The 19,569-nt window shown below is 38.7% G+C and overlaps 1 protein-coding gene across 1 annotated transcript in view; it reads left to right on the forward strand.

Annotated features, from left to right (window-relative positions):
* LOC100555484 (gametocyte-specific factor 1) overlaps window positions 1-18,936 on the forward strand; it is a 38,098-nt gene extending 19,162 nt beyond the window's left edge. Inside the window, exons 8-9 of the mRNA XM_003224466.3 lie at window positions 4,011-4,105; window positions 16,811-18,936. Coding sequence (XP_003224514.1) covers window positions 4,011-4,105; window positions 16,811-16,824 — 109 coding nt within the window. The 3' untranslated portion in view covers window positions 16,825-18,936. The remainder of the gene's footprint in view (window positions 1-4,010; window positions 4,106-16,810) is intronic.
* The last annotated feature ends 633 nt before the right edge of the window (window positions 18,937-19,569 follow it).

The raw sequence follows: 19,569 nt of genomic DNA on the forward strand, positions 1-19,569 counted from the left end.
TATTTACCTGGCCCCCACCCTCAGTTTTAGACTTAGGCTTGCCCAAAGTCTGAAATGACTTGAAGGCACACAATAACAACAATCCTAATTAACTTGCCTATCTCATTGGCCAGAAGAAGGCCCACACTTCCCATTGAAATCCTGATAGGTTTATGTTGGTTAAAATTGTTTTTGTTTTTAAAGATTGTATTGTTCTTTTGTTGTTGTTGTTGTTGTTCTTTTTCTTTTTTTTTTTGCACTACAAATAAGACATATGCAGTGTGCAAAGGAATTTGTTCGTATTTTTTAAAAGTGATAATTCGGCCCCTCCACAGTCTGAAGGATTGTGGACTGGCCCTCTGCTTAAAAAGTTTGAGGCCCCTGGTCTGGAGCATCCATTCATATGCCTGTTTATATTATAACAAGTGTTTCATTGCCCTCTAGTGGGCATGATGAGCCGTCACCTTCCTCCCGATTTTGCAACTTTATCACATAAGACTCATGAAAGCAATATTTTCATGGGATAATGTCACCTTTGAATATTACTCGATACATAATGCCATGTTTTTCCTATAGCTGTTTCATAATTGACATATTTGTGGAGTGATTCTTAGTTGACAGATAAAACTCATCAGTCCTTCCTAATCATACTGCTTTTCCACAGTGGATTTATGTGCAAACATTTTCTCCTGCTAAAGTTCCATTTCTAGGCTAGTAGTAGGGAACTGTGTTTGATTTCATTGCAAAGGACAAGATTCTGGCAATTGGTGGGGAGCAGTTTGGACAAATGCAAGTGCTGCATGCAGCCAGCTTTCATAGGCTCCGTGAGCTAGCAGTGAACTTTACGGAAATGGATACACTATGTAAGAATTTTTTTTAAAAAAAAAATCTGTTCCTGATTTCAAAATGTTATTCCTGTTAAAGTGCATGGTACTTACTTTGAAAGTAGTTGTTATACTTCAGAAACTTCAGTTTTGTAGCTGCCACAAACTGTTAAATTGGTTAAGACTCGATGTGAGATATTCATTGAAAAACTGTAGCAAAATGCTCTGCAGGATGTCCCTCAAAAATAGTTTTTGCAGTTTAATAAACTTTTTCCATGTTTTGATGATAGAATCAATTAAGAAATGACATTTATAACCCAGGAACAAAAATCGTGTTACATAGTGTTATCTTTTATTTGAGAACTTAGTTGTGAAGTGATCTAGGACATTATTCTTCTTCCCATCATTGGGAGTGAAAAGTGTGAAGTCTTCATTGACAAACAACTCCTTGTCTTGCGGACAGGCCTCTTATTTTAAAGAAAAAATGCTTTGGGTATTAAGTTTATTCCATCATGACCCAGCAATAATTACTTCTTTTAACAACTGGGAATCTATAGTCTGTGCTGCACAGACTTGAAAATAATCTGGCCACCTTGAAGTATAATTGTATTTTAAAGCTATGAAATGAGGTGTGATGTCTTGTCATTATCACTATCTCAGGTTTCTAAATGGAGTGCTTTCACTATTATTTGTGAAAAAGCAGTAAGTGACTTATCAGTATTCTGTTTAATGAAGTCTCTGCTTTGATCATGTTTCAAGAATAATTAGCAGGTCACTTTACTGTTGTAAAGTATAATGCTTAGGCGGCCAGCTTTACTCCAGCCCTTTGTTTTGTTAATACTATTGATTAGTCATGGGCCTGGTATCTGTAGTATCCGTTTAATTCATGTTTCCATTCCAACGATTCAGATAACAAGGAATGAGAAGGCCCCTCCTGGAACGAAAATAAATTTGATACGAAAGCAGGCGGGAGCGGATACCGTTCCAAGCCTGTTTTTCAGCATCATAGTTGTAGAGGAGAGAAAAGGGATTGCACTGAGGTCTCTTCATCTGAGATCCTTGCCGCAGGGTTGGTGGCTTGCTGGTTGCCGGGCTTGCCCTCTATCGCGTTTGCTAGTGGCTTTGCTCAGCAGCCGTAAAGGCCCTGCAGGCCTGGCATAATTCTACCAGGCTGCAGCTGAGCGCTGAGTAAGGAGCGTTCCTTACTTGGTTCAGCTGCAGGCTCTGGCAGGCCCGCACGCTTTGGGCCTACATGCCACACACGCACTCTCCTTGGAAGAGTGCAGCAATTGGCAAGCTGCCAGCTCCTTACCAAGGATCTCTGATGAAGAGACCTCAGCAGCAGTGGCGCAAGGTAGGTTTCCCAGTTGAAGAGGGAAACATCAGCAGCCCTAAAACTATGGGGAAGGGGGAGCATTTGTATAGGATCGCCCGCCTATTGCTGCCAATGGGATGAAAATACTCTTTTTTTTCAGTTGTGGGACCAAAAAACTCATTTGAAAAGGCACTGTTTACAAACGAGGTCATACGAATGAAACAAACAAATGGATAGTAATCCTATACAAATGCACAAGACTATTATTGATGTATTTGAAAGGTGTTAACAGTGTAATAACTGCATGTGAGCTATCCTTGTAAGATTTAGGTTGAAAGTGCAATGGGTGATCTTGGACAAACAACAGCCTCTTGGGCTTAGTTCCCACCAATAGCTTGTGAATAAAGCAGCCCACTTACAAGAGATCTCTGTAAGGATTATTCCTTATAGTGTGTAGTGTTTAGAGCAGCTCCACTTTACTGGAATGTTAACATCAATGATGTATAGGGTGTAGTGGTCTCAGTCGTCAGTGGTGTAGCTAAGTTGTCAAGAGTCAGACGCCAATTAGCGAACAAAAATAGAGTTTATTCAGCAGATAAGCCAAAAGGTAATGTTAACACAGAAAAAACCTTGAAACACTTCACTATCAGTGCTTCAAGAGCAGTTCAAACAAAAATATAATTCAGCAACACAAGCAGGTAAAAACAAAGCTAAACAAACTTAGTGCAAACTGCACTTTCTGAGTCCAAGCCCTGCCAGCCGGCTCTGTAGTTTTCAAAGGAACAGTTCCCAAAAGAAAACACCAAATTGGTCAGGAAACAAACAAACAAACTAAGAATGCAGTAGACTGCTTCCACAATGTGGATAAAGCCGAAGGCTCCAAAAGGATGGTGAAAAGACGTCGTCCGGGATTCCAAGGTCAGGTCAGGAGATAACAGCAGTGTCCAAAGAGCAAGCCAGGAGTCAAAAGCCGATAGTAGTCATCAATCACAGGGCGAAGGCAGTAGCAAGGTCAAATTCCGATCCAAGGTCTGAAGAGGGTGCAGTCATCCAAAACAGGTCCACGATAAGACACAGCGAGAGCCAAGCTAGGTGATAACAGCAGATTCAAATCATAGTCCAAGTCCAGTCTTCATGGAAACACAGAGATCCCAATGGCGCCTCAGCAACACCTTGCCACACGCAAAGTGCAGTGGCCAAACATTCCCATTTTATTCCCCTTCCTCCTGGGTGACCAAACACTCGCACCCAAACACCAGGTGTCCCAAATCTACTCAGAGTCTGAGCTCCACACAGCTAGAGCTCGTGGATCTGGAGTACCTAGCAATTCGTCGGAGTCCCAATCATCCTGCCCACACTTAGCCCCATGAACACTTAAAGAACCATCCTCCCTTCTCCAAGCATCCCAATTGGGATCAGCTCCTGCAGAAACCCCAGGTTCAGAAGTATCCATAGACCCCAAATCCCCAGACATCTCCGGTGGCTGTGCCCATTCAGTGCCCGCTTCCCCAGCCACCACCTGTTCCTCAGCATCCATCTCCCCATCTGAATCTTCCTCAGAAGATCCCCCATATAGCTCTCTAAGTCGCTTCCTGCGCAACTCCTCCAGTGAACCCTCATCACGAGGGTTTTTTCTTCCTCTTCGAATTCCATCCCCATCAACCATAATCCCCGAAGGCGCAGTCACAACATAAGTAACCCTTCCCAAGAATATGAACAATGTACAAGAGTGAAGTTCAATTTTATAATCATAAGTCGGGTTATAATATTATAATTTCCCAATTAGATGCAAGTCAATATTCCTAAACCCCTCTCTTTAGAAATACTTAGGTGTAATAAAGGTGACAAGTACACAACTTCTTTCTTTCCTTCCCTCCTTCTCTGCTCTCCAGATCTGAATCAAGTACAGTGGTGGGATACAAGAACCACCTAGCATCATGTCTGCGAGCTCCTAAATCCTTGCCTAATGTATTACCATGGAAGAACAGTAAGTGACCTTGGATTATCTTTCCTTTAATATATGATGTGCTTCACACCATGAGGTTTACTAACACTCCTGTGCAATAAATATATTGGCTCTAGCTAAAATTCCCCAGATCTGTTATTGATCTATTTTTATTGACAGTATTTACATCAGATAATAAGTCACTGATAATGAGCCAAAAGCCTGTGGGAACCTTCTCTGTTTACCTAATTGCTGATTATATGGCTGATCTTTCATTGGTAACCTCTTGTGGAATAATATGTAAGACCACATATAATTGTCATTTACAGGGGTTCACAGTAGTTCATGTTTTCAAGCCACACTTTGCCTTTTCCTCTCAGGCATCTAGTGATAGTGATAAGCAGTGCCATTTTTTCACTAATCACAGTATGCAGTTGTCTTCTCTAATTCCTATCAGACAAAACAGTATGTGCTATATATAGTACAATTGATTAGTTACTCATTGTTACATCTAAAACAGAAGGTATAACATTGTCAATGTTCAGCAGTCAAAATGCAACATACGTAATTTTCACTTTGGCAGATCGTAGGCATAGGATACTGACAACTTCCAAAGGAGTTTTAGTAGTTATCACTTTAAGTCAGACCTCTCCAACCTGTTGCCCTTCAGGTGTTTGGGCCTCCAACTCCCAGAAGCCCTAACCAACTTGTTCAATGGTCAGGGAATCTGGGAATTTAAGTCCAAAGCACATGAAGGGCCTGAAGAGACCTACTTTGAGTGATATATAAGACCAGTGTTCTTATTCTTCCATATCACTTAAAGTGATAACTTCTGAAACTCCTTTGGAATTGTTAACTTAGTATTTAGTTTTTGGTCTGGATCCTTAACTATAAAAAGTTTTGAGGTCTCCTCCTAGATTCTTTGCTTCCTAGTAATAATGTTTAAGGATAAATGAAGGTTCATCAGCCTTCATTTCAAAATGTACCATATGATAATAATGAAATAGGTTTCTGAGTCATCTTATTCTTTCTTATTCATGATTCACTTTTAAACATGACCCCAATACTAAACAACTTGGAGACCTGTTTTATGGATGTACTGAATGTCAGCCGTGGCTCAACAGAATTCGGTCACAGCTCTTCAAAAGAAGACAACAACACCCACTTGCTGGTCAGGCATAGAGCCTTCATTTTGTCTTGGATATCTATGTTTCATCTTTGCCCTGAATATTAAGCCTATCAGCAAGTCATGTTTATTTTGCCTGTACAGTTGAAGGACTTCACCTATGTGTTTCCATGACACATATTAGAGCTCCTGCTTTAGTAGTCCACTGTGGGAATCCACCTGTAAACCTTGCTATCTAGGCCAGCCAAACTTCTTGTCATTCTTAGCCCTCCTTCTGCAAAGTGTCTTTACTCTTGGCAATCAAGGATGAAAGGTCACGACTTCCGGGTGCGGCATCATGGCGACCGGTCGAGTGCCCTGAGAGCTCTCGGGCACTAGACTCTTCTTTGACCGAAATAGGGGTTGAGTACACCCCCAACTCTGGGCGGATCGAGTTCTGGAGGCAGCTAACCACCACATCCTCTGCCAAGAGACCCAGAGGACGCTCTCCCTCAAGGGGAGCGCCCGAGAGGTTCGGCAAGGGGCGGTGGTAGCCGGTCGGAAGAGAACAGACGGGTCGAAAGAAGCCCGATAACGGTCGCCGGCCGCACTTCCCCAAACCTGGGAAATATCTCATAAGAAATATCAACAAGAAAGGATCGACACACAGTGTCCACGGTTCTGGTGCCTGATACAGCAAACCAGAAGAGAGGGAAGGAAGGGAAGAAAAAGAACGAAGATCGACATAAAGAGTAAGGTACTCCATTCCCCCCCCCTAAAAGAATCTCCACAACTAATAAGAGGAGTGTTCAAAAAAAAAAAAAAAGGACGGGAGGGAGAACCACAGTCAAACTAGCTAAACTTATACAAGGAAACGTGGACCAAAGTAGGAAGAAACGGATGAATAAGGTCGGATCCATTTATTATATGGGAGGTTCTGAAATATTGAAAGATTAAACCTACTTGGAGGATTGCCAGGTGGGAGGTGGAGAAGCGGAGGATCGACCTTGAGGCCGGTTTGTTTAGTCTATCAGAGCGTTGACGTCACGGAGAGCCTGGACCCCGGATGAAAGAGAGAGAGCCGGAAAGGGAATAGCGGAAGAAACAACGAAAAGAGGAAGCAAGAAAGCAAGAGAATACCCTGAGCCCCGCAGTAGTTATATCATAGAGTCTGTGGAGGACTGAAGACTGAGATTAGGAGGGAGGCTCTGAAGAGAGAGACGCGAAACAAAAGGAAAGGTACTGAGCGGGGCGAGAGCGGGGCGACGTGTCAAGAGGCGTGAAAGGCGTGAAAGGCGGAAAGAGTGCACGTCAAGGACGAGAAGTAGACGAACGGGCGAAGAGAGCGAGGAAGGACGACCCGGGAGGGAGGCGTATAGCGTGAGGCGAGGACGAGAAGCAGACGGAGCTGACGGAGGGACAGACGGTGACAGAGAAGAAAGAGAGGAAGCGAGGTGAGAAGCGAGGATGAGAAGCAGACAAAGTGGTGATAGAGGAAAAGGAGACGGATGTAGACAAGAAGCACAAGAAGCCGATTGGATGTGGGACTGAACATAAGAATAAGAGGAATAAGAGAGAATAAGGAGGGAATAGTAAGAACTTTTATAGACAGATAAAACATTGGGAAGGAACAACAGAATATAAGAAGGGTCAAGGGGGGGAAGAAGAGAGGAGGGAAAGAGAGAGTAAAGGGGTGGGGAAAGGAACCCTTTTCTTTACAAATAAATAAATACATAGCCCCTTTCAACCTTATCATAAAATCCACCAACTGTATATAGTTTACCCCCCCCCCCCCATTAGATCAATTGCGACACTTGGGTAAAGGGATTCAGTGTCTTTCCCGGATAGTTCTTTCTCTATTGTTAACTGTTTACCATTGTAAACAGAGTCTTTACATTGTAAATATTGTAAATATTGTCATTACATTGTAAATAGAGTCTTTTGACTTAGGAAAAGCAAAGCTGATATTACACCATAAGAAGATGGCCACCCCAAAGGCAAAGATGGAAGACAAGAAATCCATCTCAAGGAGAGGATCAATTCCAGAGGAAGTGAATCTGAAAGACGTGATGAGAGAACTTCAGAGAATTGTGGATAACCAAAAAATATTTCAGGATCAGATGTTAACGATGAAGAAAGAACTTACCGAAGAATTTATAGAAGTGAAAAAAGAAATGAAGGGTCTGCAGGAAGATATTAAAGAGATAAAAGAGGACAATAAAAAATTAGAAACGACACAGGAAAATTTCAAATCTAAATTAGAAAAATTGGAATTAAAGAGTGCCAAACTGGAAGAAAGACAGGAAAAATTAGAAAGAAAAGAACTGGAGTGCCAAATAAGAATAAGAAATATAGTAGAAGAACCAAAAGAAAATATAAAACAAATTGTAACACAAATCCTAGCAGACCTGTTACAAATACAGGACGAAGAAATGGAAGATAGTTTAGAGAGAGCATTTAGAGTAACCACGAACTTCTCAAAAAGAAACAAAGTGGCAAGAGATGTGGTGGTTCAGTTCGAGAGAAGAAAGACAAGAGAAGAAGTGTTGAGGATGAGCAAAAAAACCACTATCCGTTTTAAAGGAATAAAAGTAACAATTCTCAAGGAACACGCGTCGAGTACGATGCAAAAACGGAAGAAATACCTCTTTCTCACGGAAGAACTCAAGAAACGTCAAATTAGATTCAGGTGGGAACGGAAAGAAGGCATTATGGCCACCTACAAACAAGAACAACACTGGATAACAACGGAAGATAAAGCCAAGGAATTCTATAAAATGCTAATGAAAGAAAAAACAAAACCTAATCCGAACATCAGTCCTTTGGAAGAAGAACGAGAAAAGAAAAGAGCCAGAGCCATCTCACCAGAAAAGTATTCTACTAAACACGAGACACAACCACCAAATTTAATCGATCTAGAAGAACAAGAAGGAAAAGAAGATTAGAAACAAATTATGGAAATAAAATGTCACTCAAACAATATTAATGGAATAAATTCACCCAATAAAAGAAATAGACTATTCAACCACCTAAGGAAGTCGAGATTTGATTTAATCGCCCTCCAAGAAACTCACATCTGCCAGAGACACGACGCATTATTAACTCAAAAAAGTTTAGGTATAGAATTCTTCTCCTCAGCTAAGGAAAAAAAGGGGGGGTAGTCCTATATATAAATGAGAAATTGAACCCTGTGCCAGCCTTTAAAGATGAGGACGGTAGATTGGTGGATGCGAAAATCAGGCTAGGTAATCAGACAATCCTAATTTGCAACATATATGCGCCGAATGGTACAAAAACAACCTTCCTAGAAAACTTAAAAAAGAAAATAGATGAGCAAGAATTTGATGAATTAATAATCCTGGGAGACTTCAACGGAATAATTGATTCAGAAATAGATAAAAAAGGAAATTCGACAATAAAAAAAAGAACAAATTAACAGGTAAATTACCAGCTAACTTCATAAAGGCACTTCAAGAGTGGGACTTAAATGATGCATGGAGATCCCATCATGACAAAGAGAGAGACTACACTTATTTTTCTAACAGACACTGTACTTGGACGAGAATTGATATGGTCTAGATGACCCCCCCCCATTGATCCCCAAAGTAGAAAAAATAAAAATTGCCCCCTGATACATCTCGGATCATTGCCCAATAGAATTTACAATCAATAGGACCCAGAGGAAATTTAATTGGAGACTAAATGAAAATCTTATTAGAACAGAAGAAGATATTACTAAAAACAAAAAAATTCTCAAAGAATATTTCGAAATAAACAATACAATAGATGTCCCCACACAAGTGATTTGGGATGCGAGTAAAGCATACATGCGGGGACATTTTATCCAACAAAATGTCCTGAAAAATAAAATAAAAAGGGAGATAAGGACCAAGATATTTGAAGAAATTAGTATAAACGAGAAAAAATTAAAACAGGAACCAACAAATAGGAAAATAAAACAAGATCTGGAATTATTGAAAAAACAAATGATCTCCATAGATTTAGAAGAAACAGCCAAAAAATTGAAATTTCTTAAACAAAAACATTTTCAAAATGCCAACAAACCGGGAAAATGGTTGGCCTGGAAAATTAAAAAGAAAAAACAGGGAAATAAACTCATATGGGAATAGATTCACAACAGAGCAGGAGATAGCGACCCAATTTAATAAATTCTATAGTAAATTATACTCGAAAGACCACATCAGAAAAGATAAAATAGGGGAATTTCTCAGTAAGCAAAAAATAGCTAAAATATCGGAGAAACAAAGAGAACTATTAAACAAAGAAATATCGGAGAAGGAAATCCTAAAAGCGATAAACAATATGGAGAGCAATAAAGCCCCCGGCCCGGATGGATTAAACGGACTTTATTATAAGACCTTCATGGAAAAAATGATTCCACTTCTAAAGAAAATTATGAATGACGTTTTAGATAATAAAGAAATACCAAACTCTTGGTGCTACGCAACGATTATGGTAATTCCAAAAGAAGGACAAGACCCAAAAAACGTGAAAAATTACAGACCCATTTCCCTGCTAAATTCGGACTATAAAATATTCGCAAATATACTCGCAGAGAGAATTAAGACATTTTTGACGGAATGGATAGGAGAGGAGCAAACGGGGTTCTTGCCCCAAAGACAAATGAGGGATAATGTGAGGGAGATCATAAATATAATTGAGCACTATGAATGTACAAAAAAGGAAGAATTGGCTTTACTAACAATTGATATGGAAAAAGCATTTGATAATTTGAATTGGGATCTTTTCAAACTATTGATAAAAGAATTGGACATGGAATACAAATTTACTAATGCGATTAATCAAATTTACGATAAACAAGAAGCTAAAATAAAAATAAACTCATTCGAATCTAAAAATTTCAAAATTCAGAAAGGAACCAGACAGGGCTGCCCCCTATCCCCTCTCCTATTTATTTTCTCAATAGAAATTTTATTAAACACAATCAGAAATGACCGCCAACTAAAAGGTACTAATATCAGGAAATGCAATTATAAAATCAGGGCATTCGCCGATGATTTGATCTGTATAATAGAGGACCCAATAAAAACAATAAAACTATGGCTAGCAAAATTTAAAGAATTTGAAGAAATCTCAGGACTAAAAATAAATTTGGATAAAACTATGATACTAACTAAAAATATGACGAACTCTAGACAAAAAAAGTTAACAGAAAAAACGGGAATCCAAATTAGAAAAAAGATTAAATACTTAGGCATAACTTTAACGGCTAAAAATTCTCAACTTCTGGAAAATAATTATGACACCAAATGGAAAGAAATTAGAAGAGATCTAGAAAAATGGAAACATCTCAAACTCTCACTGCTAGGGAGAATATCAGCAATAAAAATGTCCATACTCCCAAAAATGATTTTCCTTTTCCAAAATATCCCAATCATAAGAAGTATCCAAAGATTTAAAAATTGGAATAAGGACCTGAGTAAATTCATTTGGATGGGGAAGAAACCCAGAATTAAAAGAACACACTTGATAGATGAGAAAAAAAGAGGGGGATTAGGTTTACCTAACCTCCAGCTCTATCATGACGCATGCGGATTAACATGGATTAAAGACTGGGCCACACTCAAAAAAACAAAAATTTTAATATTAGAAGGGGCAGATTTGAGATCAGGGTGGCACGCATACCTTTGGTATGACAAAAAAAAAATAGAAAAAAAATTGGGAATCACTTTATTCGATCTTGGCTAATGAAAATCTGGGATAAATACAAAAGGAGATTTCACCTAAAAACACCATTATGGATCTCACCACTCGAAGCCTGCCAAAGAAAAGAATTAGGAAGAGATAACTGGCCAAGATATAAAGATATTCTAATAAGGACGAACAACAATTATCAAATAAAGAGTCAGGAAGATTTGAGTAAACAATTCACAAATATAGGCTGGTTTCAATACATCCAGCTAAAAGAATATTATAACAAAGACAAGAAACTAGGATTCGAGGACAAGGAAGGATATTGGGAAATGATTATGAAATTAGAAAAAAAGACGATATCAAAACTTTATAAAAAACTATTAGAATGGGAAACAGAAACGGAATTGATCAAGGAGTGTATGTTAAAGTGCGCAAAAAATTTGGGAAAACCAATACAATTGGCAGAATGGGAAAAATGTTGGAATATAAGACTCAAATACACGTATGCAACGGATTTGAAAGAAAACTGGATTAAAATATTTTACAGATGGTATTGGACACCACAAAAAATTGCAAAATTTAACAAAAGAGCCACAAATAAATGTTGGAAATGTGGAGTAGAAGTGGGGACGTTTTTCCACTGCTAGTGGACATGCAAAAAAGTGAAAGCCTATTGGAAAGAGATACATTGGAGAATTCAAAAGATGTTGCAAATTAGAATTGATCTGAATCCAAAACACTTCCTCCTGGGGATGTTAGACATAGATAAAGATAGAAATAAGGAAGTCTTATTTAATTACCTAACAACTGCAGCTAGAATGAATCTGGCCAAATTTTGGAAAGACAAAGAAATCCCGGAGATAAGAGGATGGATAAACAAAGTCTGGGAGATTATGAATATGGACAAATTAACTTATTGGTTACAAAATACTAATGGTAGACCGATGAAACAGACAAACTGAGAATTGGTCAAAAATTACTTGAAGGAAGAAAAATATAACGTGATTATCTGAAATGTTATAGAAGATAAGACAGATTAAATACTGAAATATGCAAACAAAAATGAATCTTTAAATCGGAGACACTAGATAGAATTGGTTGGAAAAAACCAAACATAGCTCGAATTTAAATAATGGATATGACACTGTGTTAAGATGGAAGTCAATCTTATTTTAAGTGGGGGTGGGGGTTGGGTATTCTCTGGGTTTGCTTTGTTTCTGTCTAGTTATTACTTTGTCACTTTTCCAAACCCCTATTCCTTCCCTTCACCACTATATTCTTCGGTGGGGCATTTGGGTTTTACTATATTGTATGTAGAAAACACCAATAAAATTGTTTAAAAAAAAAAAAAGGATGAAAGGTCACCCCCCCCCGCCCCGCCCCAGTTACTTGGCAGCTGCATTTGCCAAGCTTTCACACTCCATGACATTTGCAACTTTATCTTCAGCTGATTGTTATTACAGATTTCACATTCAGCTAGAGTTTGACCACTGCAGACATTTAAATCACTTGGCCTGCAGGGCAATCCTCCTTAAACCTCTAGTCTGCTTCTCTTTCCATTTCATAAGGTAAAGGTAAAGATTTTCGTTTCTGACTCTGGGGGGTGGTGCTAATCTCCATTTCTAAGCCGAAGAGCCGGCATTGTCCGTAGATACCTCTAATGTCATGTGTCTGGCATGACTGCATGGAGTGCCGTTACCTTCCCACCAGAGCAGTACCTATTGATCTAGTCATATTTGCATGTTTTTGAATTGCCAGGTTGGCAGAAGCTGGGGCTAACAGCAGGAGTTCCCTGGATTCAAACCGCTGACCTTTCGGTCAGCAAGTTCAGCAGCTCAGCGGTTTAACACATTGTGCCACCGGGGGCATTAAATCCGCTGCACCACCAGGGTTTAACCTCCATTTCATAGCCAGTGCAAATTCGAAATGAAAACCTCAATAAACATCCTTGGACTCAAGATTTCTGACCTTACTCAATTTTGTTTGCTACCACCTCTCCTCTACACAGTGGGTCTGCTATGCCTGTGGTTCCAGGGCTCCGCATGGATACAAAAAAAGCAGAAGATCATAGCCCATGTTATTAAATGAAAGCAATGTGAACAATTTAGTGTAGCTGCATTCACACCATAGTCATTAAAGGGTGTGACAAACTACAGTCAGTGGAAATGCGGATCTGGAGCCCATGAATCTTCGTGTATTGTCCTGCCAATAGAGACTATAAATAATAATACAAGTTTTGTCTTGCTCTTCTTTTACTTGGCAATAGTGAACACTGTTTCTCTCTGCGGCCTTCTTAGCAGCAGCATTGTAATTCATAGGAAGACTTATCTGCAGACATGAGTAGTATCTGGCATTTCATTTCATTATTAATGCCTGTGAAATTCAGCAAAAACTTGATGGTGAATAACTGCATTAACTTGAGTTTGCAGACTCTCCTCTTCCTCAGATTTCACGTGCTGTAACAATTTTGCATGGAATTGTGTTTGCATGGAATTATTCTTGTCTACTGCGATGAAGGTAGAGAGAAATGCTAAATGCGCCATTCTTTTCTTCTTGCTGGGAGGTGATAAAATCTCCTTACCTATACAAAAGTTATTAGCAAACCCTACAAGGATAGCAAAGATCTTCTCATTCCTGTGTTTTTTTGTTTCTGTTTCTTCTTGTCATAGGATGTATATGGATTTGATACATACACTGCCTAACAACACATGATAAATAAAAATAAATAAAACTAAATCTCTGCCAGCAGTTAAAGTATGCAGAGTAGACCAAATATAAGACTCTGACTGCCACCTACTGGTTAGCCAACTCAGAAACTCCTGTTGATTCTTTTGAGGCAAGGAGGAGGCCTATTTTGACAGTGTTATCTTCTAGAAGACAGATCTGTGTGGAGTGTTTAACCCCACCAGACGGAAGGTTCCCTAAGTAGTGGTGTGTGATGGTGTGTGCATATAGCACACAAAAAACTGATGTTTAGTCTCCAAAAAGGCAGCATCATTCAGGTCGGTGGAGAAGGAAGGGAGGAACCAAGCATCTATTTGTTTATCCCCCAGCTCAATTGCTTGCTGCCTTATTTCTCCATGCTGGAAACAGAGAATGTGGAAGTCCTTTTTATTTATTCTCAAGATCCTTCAGAACCTCCTCTCTATGTATTTATCACCAGCTTTAACACTACAAGATTTGGTTTAACTGGTGTTGCTTTTTTTCTTGTCAGGAGCGACTTGAGAAACTGCAAATCGCTTCTGGTGTGAGATAATTGGCTGTCTGCAAGGAGGTTGCCCAGGGCACACCCGGATGTTTTGATGTTTTATCATCCTGTGGGAGGCTTCTCTCATGTCCCCGCATGAGGAGGTAGAGCTGACAGATGGGAGCTCACCCCACTCCCCAGATTCGAACCCTGACCTTTCAGTCAGCAATCCTCCCGGTACAACGGTTTAACCCATTGCACCACCAGGGACTCCCGATGTTGCTGATGTGCTTGTACAATCTAGCTGTATGGTGCCAAAACAGTTGAAATGGAGTGAAATACATTAATCTGATCCATATAAAGCAATCAAAGGAGAGATAACCTAAGCAAATGGGTTAAATCGCAGTGCCATTTTAAAAAGTGCTCCTGTATTATTGAAAATAATTAGAGCACTTTTGCATTTTAAAATGACCTATAAAAGTGCAGTATTTCAGAACATCAACCCAGACATTTTTTGGTTATTTTATAAGTCCAGCTAATTGTACTATCTAACTGTTATCACCTGCAGAGTTTGAATGTGTCATCTTTGATCTTTATTCTTTAGAAAAGTAAAAGATGCATTGGTACTTCTGTTTGGAATTACAAAGTGCTGGAGAACTCTATATAAAACCTTAGTCTACTCTGCTAGTGTCATTTTCCAGGAATGAGGTTGACAAATGTTTTCAGAAAAGAGTCATCCTCATGTGAAGATTCAGAGACTTTGTCATATAAGGTGATAGAAAATCTGAAAAGCCTTGACTCTGGATCTGCACCCAAAAATCCCTCAGCTTATTGAGAATTGTGGCTTTCTATAAATTGTCCATCATTGCTTTACTCTCTTAGAATTAATTGAGGACTTTGAGGAAAAGAAAAAAAAAATCAGAATGGAAAATTCATTAGCTCTGAACTTCTTGAATACTATGATACTAAATTCTAGCTTTGTTAATACGACCATTTGGATTGTCTTGGATAGCTTTCTCAGAATAAATAATTAATGTCTCAGATAAAATAATTGAATGTTTCATAATGGTTGTGTTTCTGGGCCAGTAAGATGGACTGTCTTGTTAATTTCACTGCTGTTCATGTCTACCTGGATTTTATTGTACTATACTGTACTGAAGTGGCAAACTATATGGGCTTTGGCAGCTCATTGTGGTTAATATGTCATTTTTCTTCCAGAGCGGGACCTAAGTTGGTTTATAAAACACTTGGTACGCCAGTAGAACTTGAAGGGCTATACTTACGTGGCACTCCAATAGATCTTATAGGGCCAAACCTACATTCTTATAATAATAATCATCATCATCATCTTTAGGGTTCAAAGGCTCTGGCATAAACCAGTACAGGTGGTCCCAGTGATAATTGGCACACTGAGTGCCATGCCAAAAGATCTCAGCCGACATTTGAAAACAATAAACATTGACAAAATTACAATTTGTCAACTGCAAAAGGCCACCTTACTGGGATCTGCATGCATCATCCGAAAATACATCACATGAGATGATTCTGATTTGTAATTCACTGTCTTAGTTCAGAGATATAAAGAACCTACGGCTTAGTTCCAAGTTATTTGAAGGACTGTATCTCTCTCTACGAACCTGTCAGATATCTACTCTCAATCTGGGGAAGGCCTTCTCACTGTCCCACCACCTCCTTAAGCGTATTCAGTGGGAACAAGGGAAAGGCCTTTTCAGTGGCTGCTCTCAGACTCTGGAACTCCCTCCCAAGAGAGAGCAGGATGGCCTCGTTTCTGCTTGCCTTCTGCAAGCTGCTAAAGACATTTCTTTTCCATCAGGCATTTGGGGGAGAATGAGCGGCACACTTTTGGGGGGGGGGGGGGTCTTGGGTGAGATTCTGCAGAGATTGAGAGTTTTAATTTGTATTTATTATATTTTAACTGTATTTTAACTTTAGATAATATTTACTAATTTACTAATATTTACCGTAATTGTGTTTTAATTTTTATATTTGCTTTGTTTTCAATTGTCATTAGTTTGTGTGGTATTCTTAGCCACCTTGAGCCCCTGCAGGGAGAAAAACGAAATATAAATAAAGATAATAGTAATAATAAGAAACTGTTAAGGACGAATGCTTTTCAAAGACTTTTTGTTTTGGCCATGAGCAAACATGAACAAGTATGCTATTACAAGTCTTGGTGAGCTGCTAATTAATTTGCCGGCCTGTTGCTTAACATGATGATACAATAGGGTTTAGAGCATTGGATGCTTCAGTGATGGGGAACAGCTAAAAATTAACCATAAGTAGCAGATGTACAGAGTTAATTACCTTCTGTTAAACATGACTTTCTCTGAAACACCTTGTGTATTTTTAATTAAGCATACAGATCATATGCCTTTTCACACATTGGAAGTGTTTTAGTCTTTTAAAGGACACTGTGTTGTGTGACAGTAGGCCTGTGTTACAGGGTTGGATTTTGATAATTTAAACCAAATACTGTATATTCACTATGTTGGCCTTTGAAATATATCAGTGACAATGTCAGATTTGAATCTGTTTACAGAACTAGGTTTTTTTATTTTATTTTCAGAAGAACAATTTTTATCCTTCATTCGTGTTTCTGGGAGCAGGCTAACTGTAAAACGTTGTTGTTGATGTCTCAAGATAATGTCCTCTACATTAGTGGACAAAGAAAACTGTTCGACCTGACACTTTTTGCACATGGATGATTGTAGTTTCTATTTTGAGGTCTCTTAATTGCTTGTTTTAAATTTAATTGCAGGTGCTGGCAACTGAAGACCTTGACAGAAACACCCCTTTTCAGTAGCTATTCAGTGATCTTTATCTCATCTCATAGAAATACTAAGATGCCAGCAGAGTGTCTCTGGGTTTGGAAAACAAAACAACCTCAAAAAATTTGAGTTCTTAATCCTAATGTAATAATTAGCAATATAATAATTGTTTTACTTAATATACTGTTTTGTTAATAAGCATTATATATCAGCAATTCCTCCAGTAAAGGCTTAGTTGAAGTAAACAGGCCATGTTCAAAAGCAATACATGACAAGAAGAAGATGAAACTGTATGTGCTACGTCAAGCTGTTTGGCAAAACACTTTAGGATACATCCCTACTGTGGATTCAGAGGGATGGGATCCGTTCTCAGTTGTTACTTTAAATAGTTGTGGTAATTCACAATTTTTATTTTCGTATTTTGAGTTTGCTTGTTTCTCCAAACAAGTCAGCAGCTTCCCTTAAAAAAAAAGCTATTGAGTTGGACAGGTCTTTTACCAAAAAAAGTAGGATAAATTCTTAGTTGACAGAAACTATTAAATCCCTTTGAGACTTCAGGGTACAGACTTTGGTGTGATGGAGCGGTCAGTATACTGTTGGACTTGTTTAAACAATTGAATCACCAAGCTATTGTAATGCAACACACTGCCCACATTCCTTTGTCCCATTTGGAGTGCAGAATCCTGTCTTGTGCCTTTAAACAAGATCAGCGATTGTACGTTTAGTCAGGTTTTGTTGTCTCTGCTACCAGATCTTTTCACCCATTTTTGGTGACAACATTTTTTGACAAATTGTTCTCTGTACAAAAGGCTTTCAAACAACATCTGTAATACTTGTAGACCAGTGATCTTGATATGTTACTTACAGATAGGAAAATATACTGAAACCCTCCCTGAAGTTTAAGCTGTGTTGGTAAAGAACGTTGAAGAGAATAACATCCTTTATGTAGTCCTTTCTGATACCATTGGCTCCCATCTCCTGGAAATCAGCTGATGAATTGAGCTATTGGGATCAGTCTATGCATTTGAGATTTCTTAAACATTCCTCCATGTTGGTGTTATTCACACAACTTGGGAATGTTGAAAGACACCCAAAGTGAGATGGAATACTTTGACATGTACCACCAGTTATTTTCTGCAGTCTCTGACCTATTCCTTTGTTAGGTCTGATACTTGTAATCCTTTTTGACACAGCAGAGAGCAAGATACTCTATCACTGATAATGAAGTGATTATCTGTGTACTAAAAATGTGTAGAGAGATGCTATGGGTAAAGTGTGTGATTTTTTAAGGGAATAGATTGAAGAGTTGTTTCTTCATTAAGGCCTTTTCTACACTGCCATATAAAATCCAGATTATCTGATTTGAAGTGGATTATCTGGAAGTGTAGACTCATATAATCCTGTTCAAAGCAGATAATGTGGATTATCTGATTTGATAATCTGGATTATATGGCAGTGTGTAAGGGGCCTTAATGAAGAAGCAGCTCTTCAATCTGTTCCCTGACTAAAATGCTATCTTAATTTGTGATGTGTAGCAAACATTACTGGTCTTTGCCACATCCTCTTTCACAATAGGGATGTATCCTAAAGCGTTTTGCCAAACAGCTTGATATGGCACATACAGTTTCATCTTCTTGTCATATATGCCCTCCAGCTGGTTGGACTCAGTTGCCATAAGCACTAGCCAGCATGGTCAGTGGTCAGGGATTGTGAGAATTGTCTGGAAGAATTCGTAAGGGCAACTGGATGCCTATCCCTGGCTTAGTTGGCAATGTATGGTAATAACCTAATAACAAAAATGAACACATTGGTAGTAATTTTGATTCTCAATTTTAAAATGCAGAGGCTCCATTCATTTATTCACTGTATTCATTAAAACGAAATGTTTATTTGAAGAATGTTGTCCTTAATCAAACTTTCTGGTTGTCAAGATCAAGCTCCCAAGCAATTCCCATATGGGCTTTTTTGTTTAATGCGCTTTGGTAAATCTTTCTTATTCCAGATGCTAAAGAATACTTACTTGTATTCTCTCTGCTCCCTTTTTTATTTCTGTTAAAAACAAGTTAAATCTTTGAACAAATTGAAAATAACAGTTAATTAAAACAATTCCAAATAATGTGTTCTATTGACTGTTTTATTACTGAGGTTCAAGAAAAACTGTTACAATGAGCATTTCAGAAATACTTGCATCAGTCAATCACTTACACCAAAAAATCTTATTCTGCTGTAGTGCCCTTTGTTTTGTATCAATTGTATGTTTGTTATGTGCCTAGACTTAACAGCAACTCTAAGGCAAACCAATTGCATCACCTCAGAAGCAATGTTGGTACTTAAGGTAGATTTGAGGGGTGATGTAAGGGCCAGGAGGCAATACATCAGGGTTCCCAACTGTGTAACTCCTACTTTGCCTGTTTCTATTGAGAAACCTGTAATCACCCAGATTTTGTTGGACAACAACTCCATGGCAAATCAGTGCTCTAGTTCAATAATCCCTTGAAGGTCACTGGAACAGAAGGTGTATAGTAGGACTTTGTTTTATTGGATGTTACATACATAAATGTCTTCTGTTTGGAGTGGTTGTGTTTATGTATTGATTAGTCTGTTTTGCACAGCTAAAACTATATCAGAAAAGGATTATTGTAGATATTCAATAATCTAGAGCAGTGGTTCTCAACCTGGGGTCCCCAGATGTTTTTGGCTTTCAACTCCCAGAAATCCTAACAGCTGGTAAACTGGCTGGGATTTCTGG

The sequence above is a fragment of the Anolis carolinensis genome, chromosome 2 (genome assembly GCF_035594765.1).
Source record: "Anolis carolinensis isolate JA03-04 chromosome 2, rAnoCar3.1.pri, whole genome shotgun sequence".
Classification (NCBI taxonomy): Eukaryota; Metazoa; Chordata; class Lepidosauria; order Squamata; family Dactyloidae; genus Anolis; species Anolis carolinensis.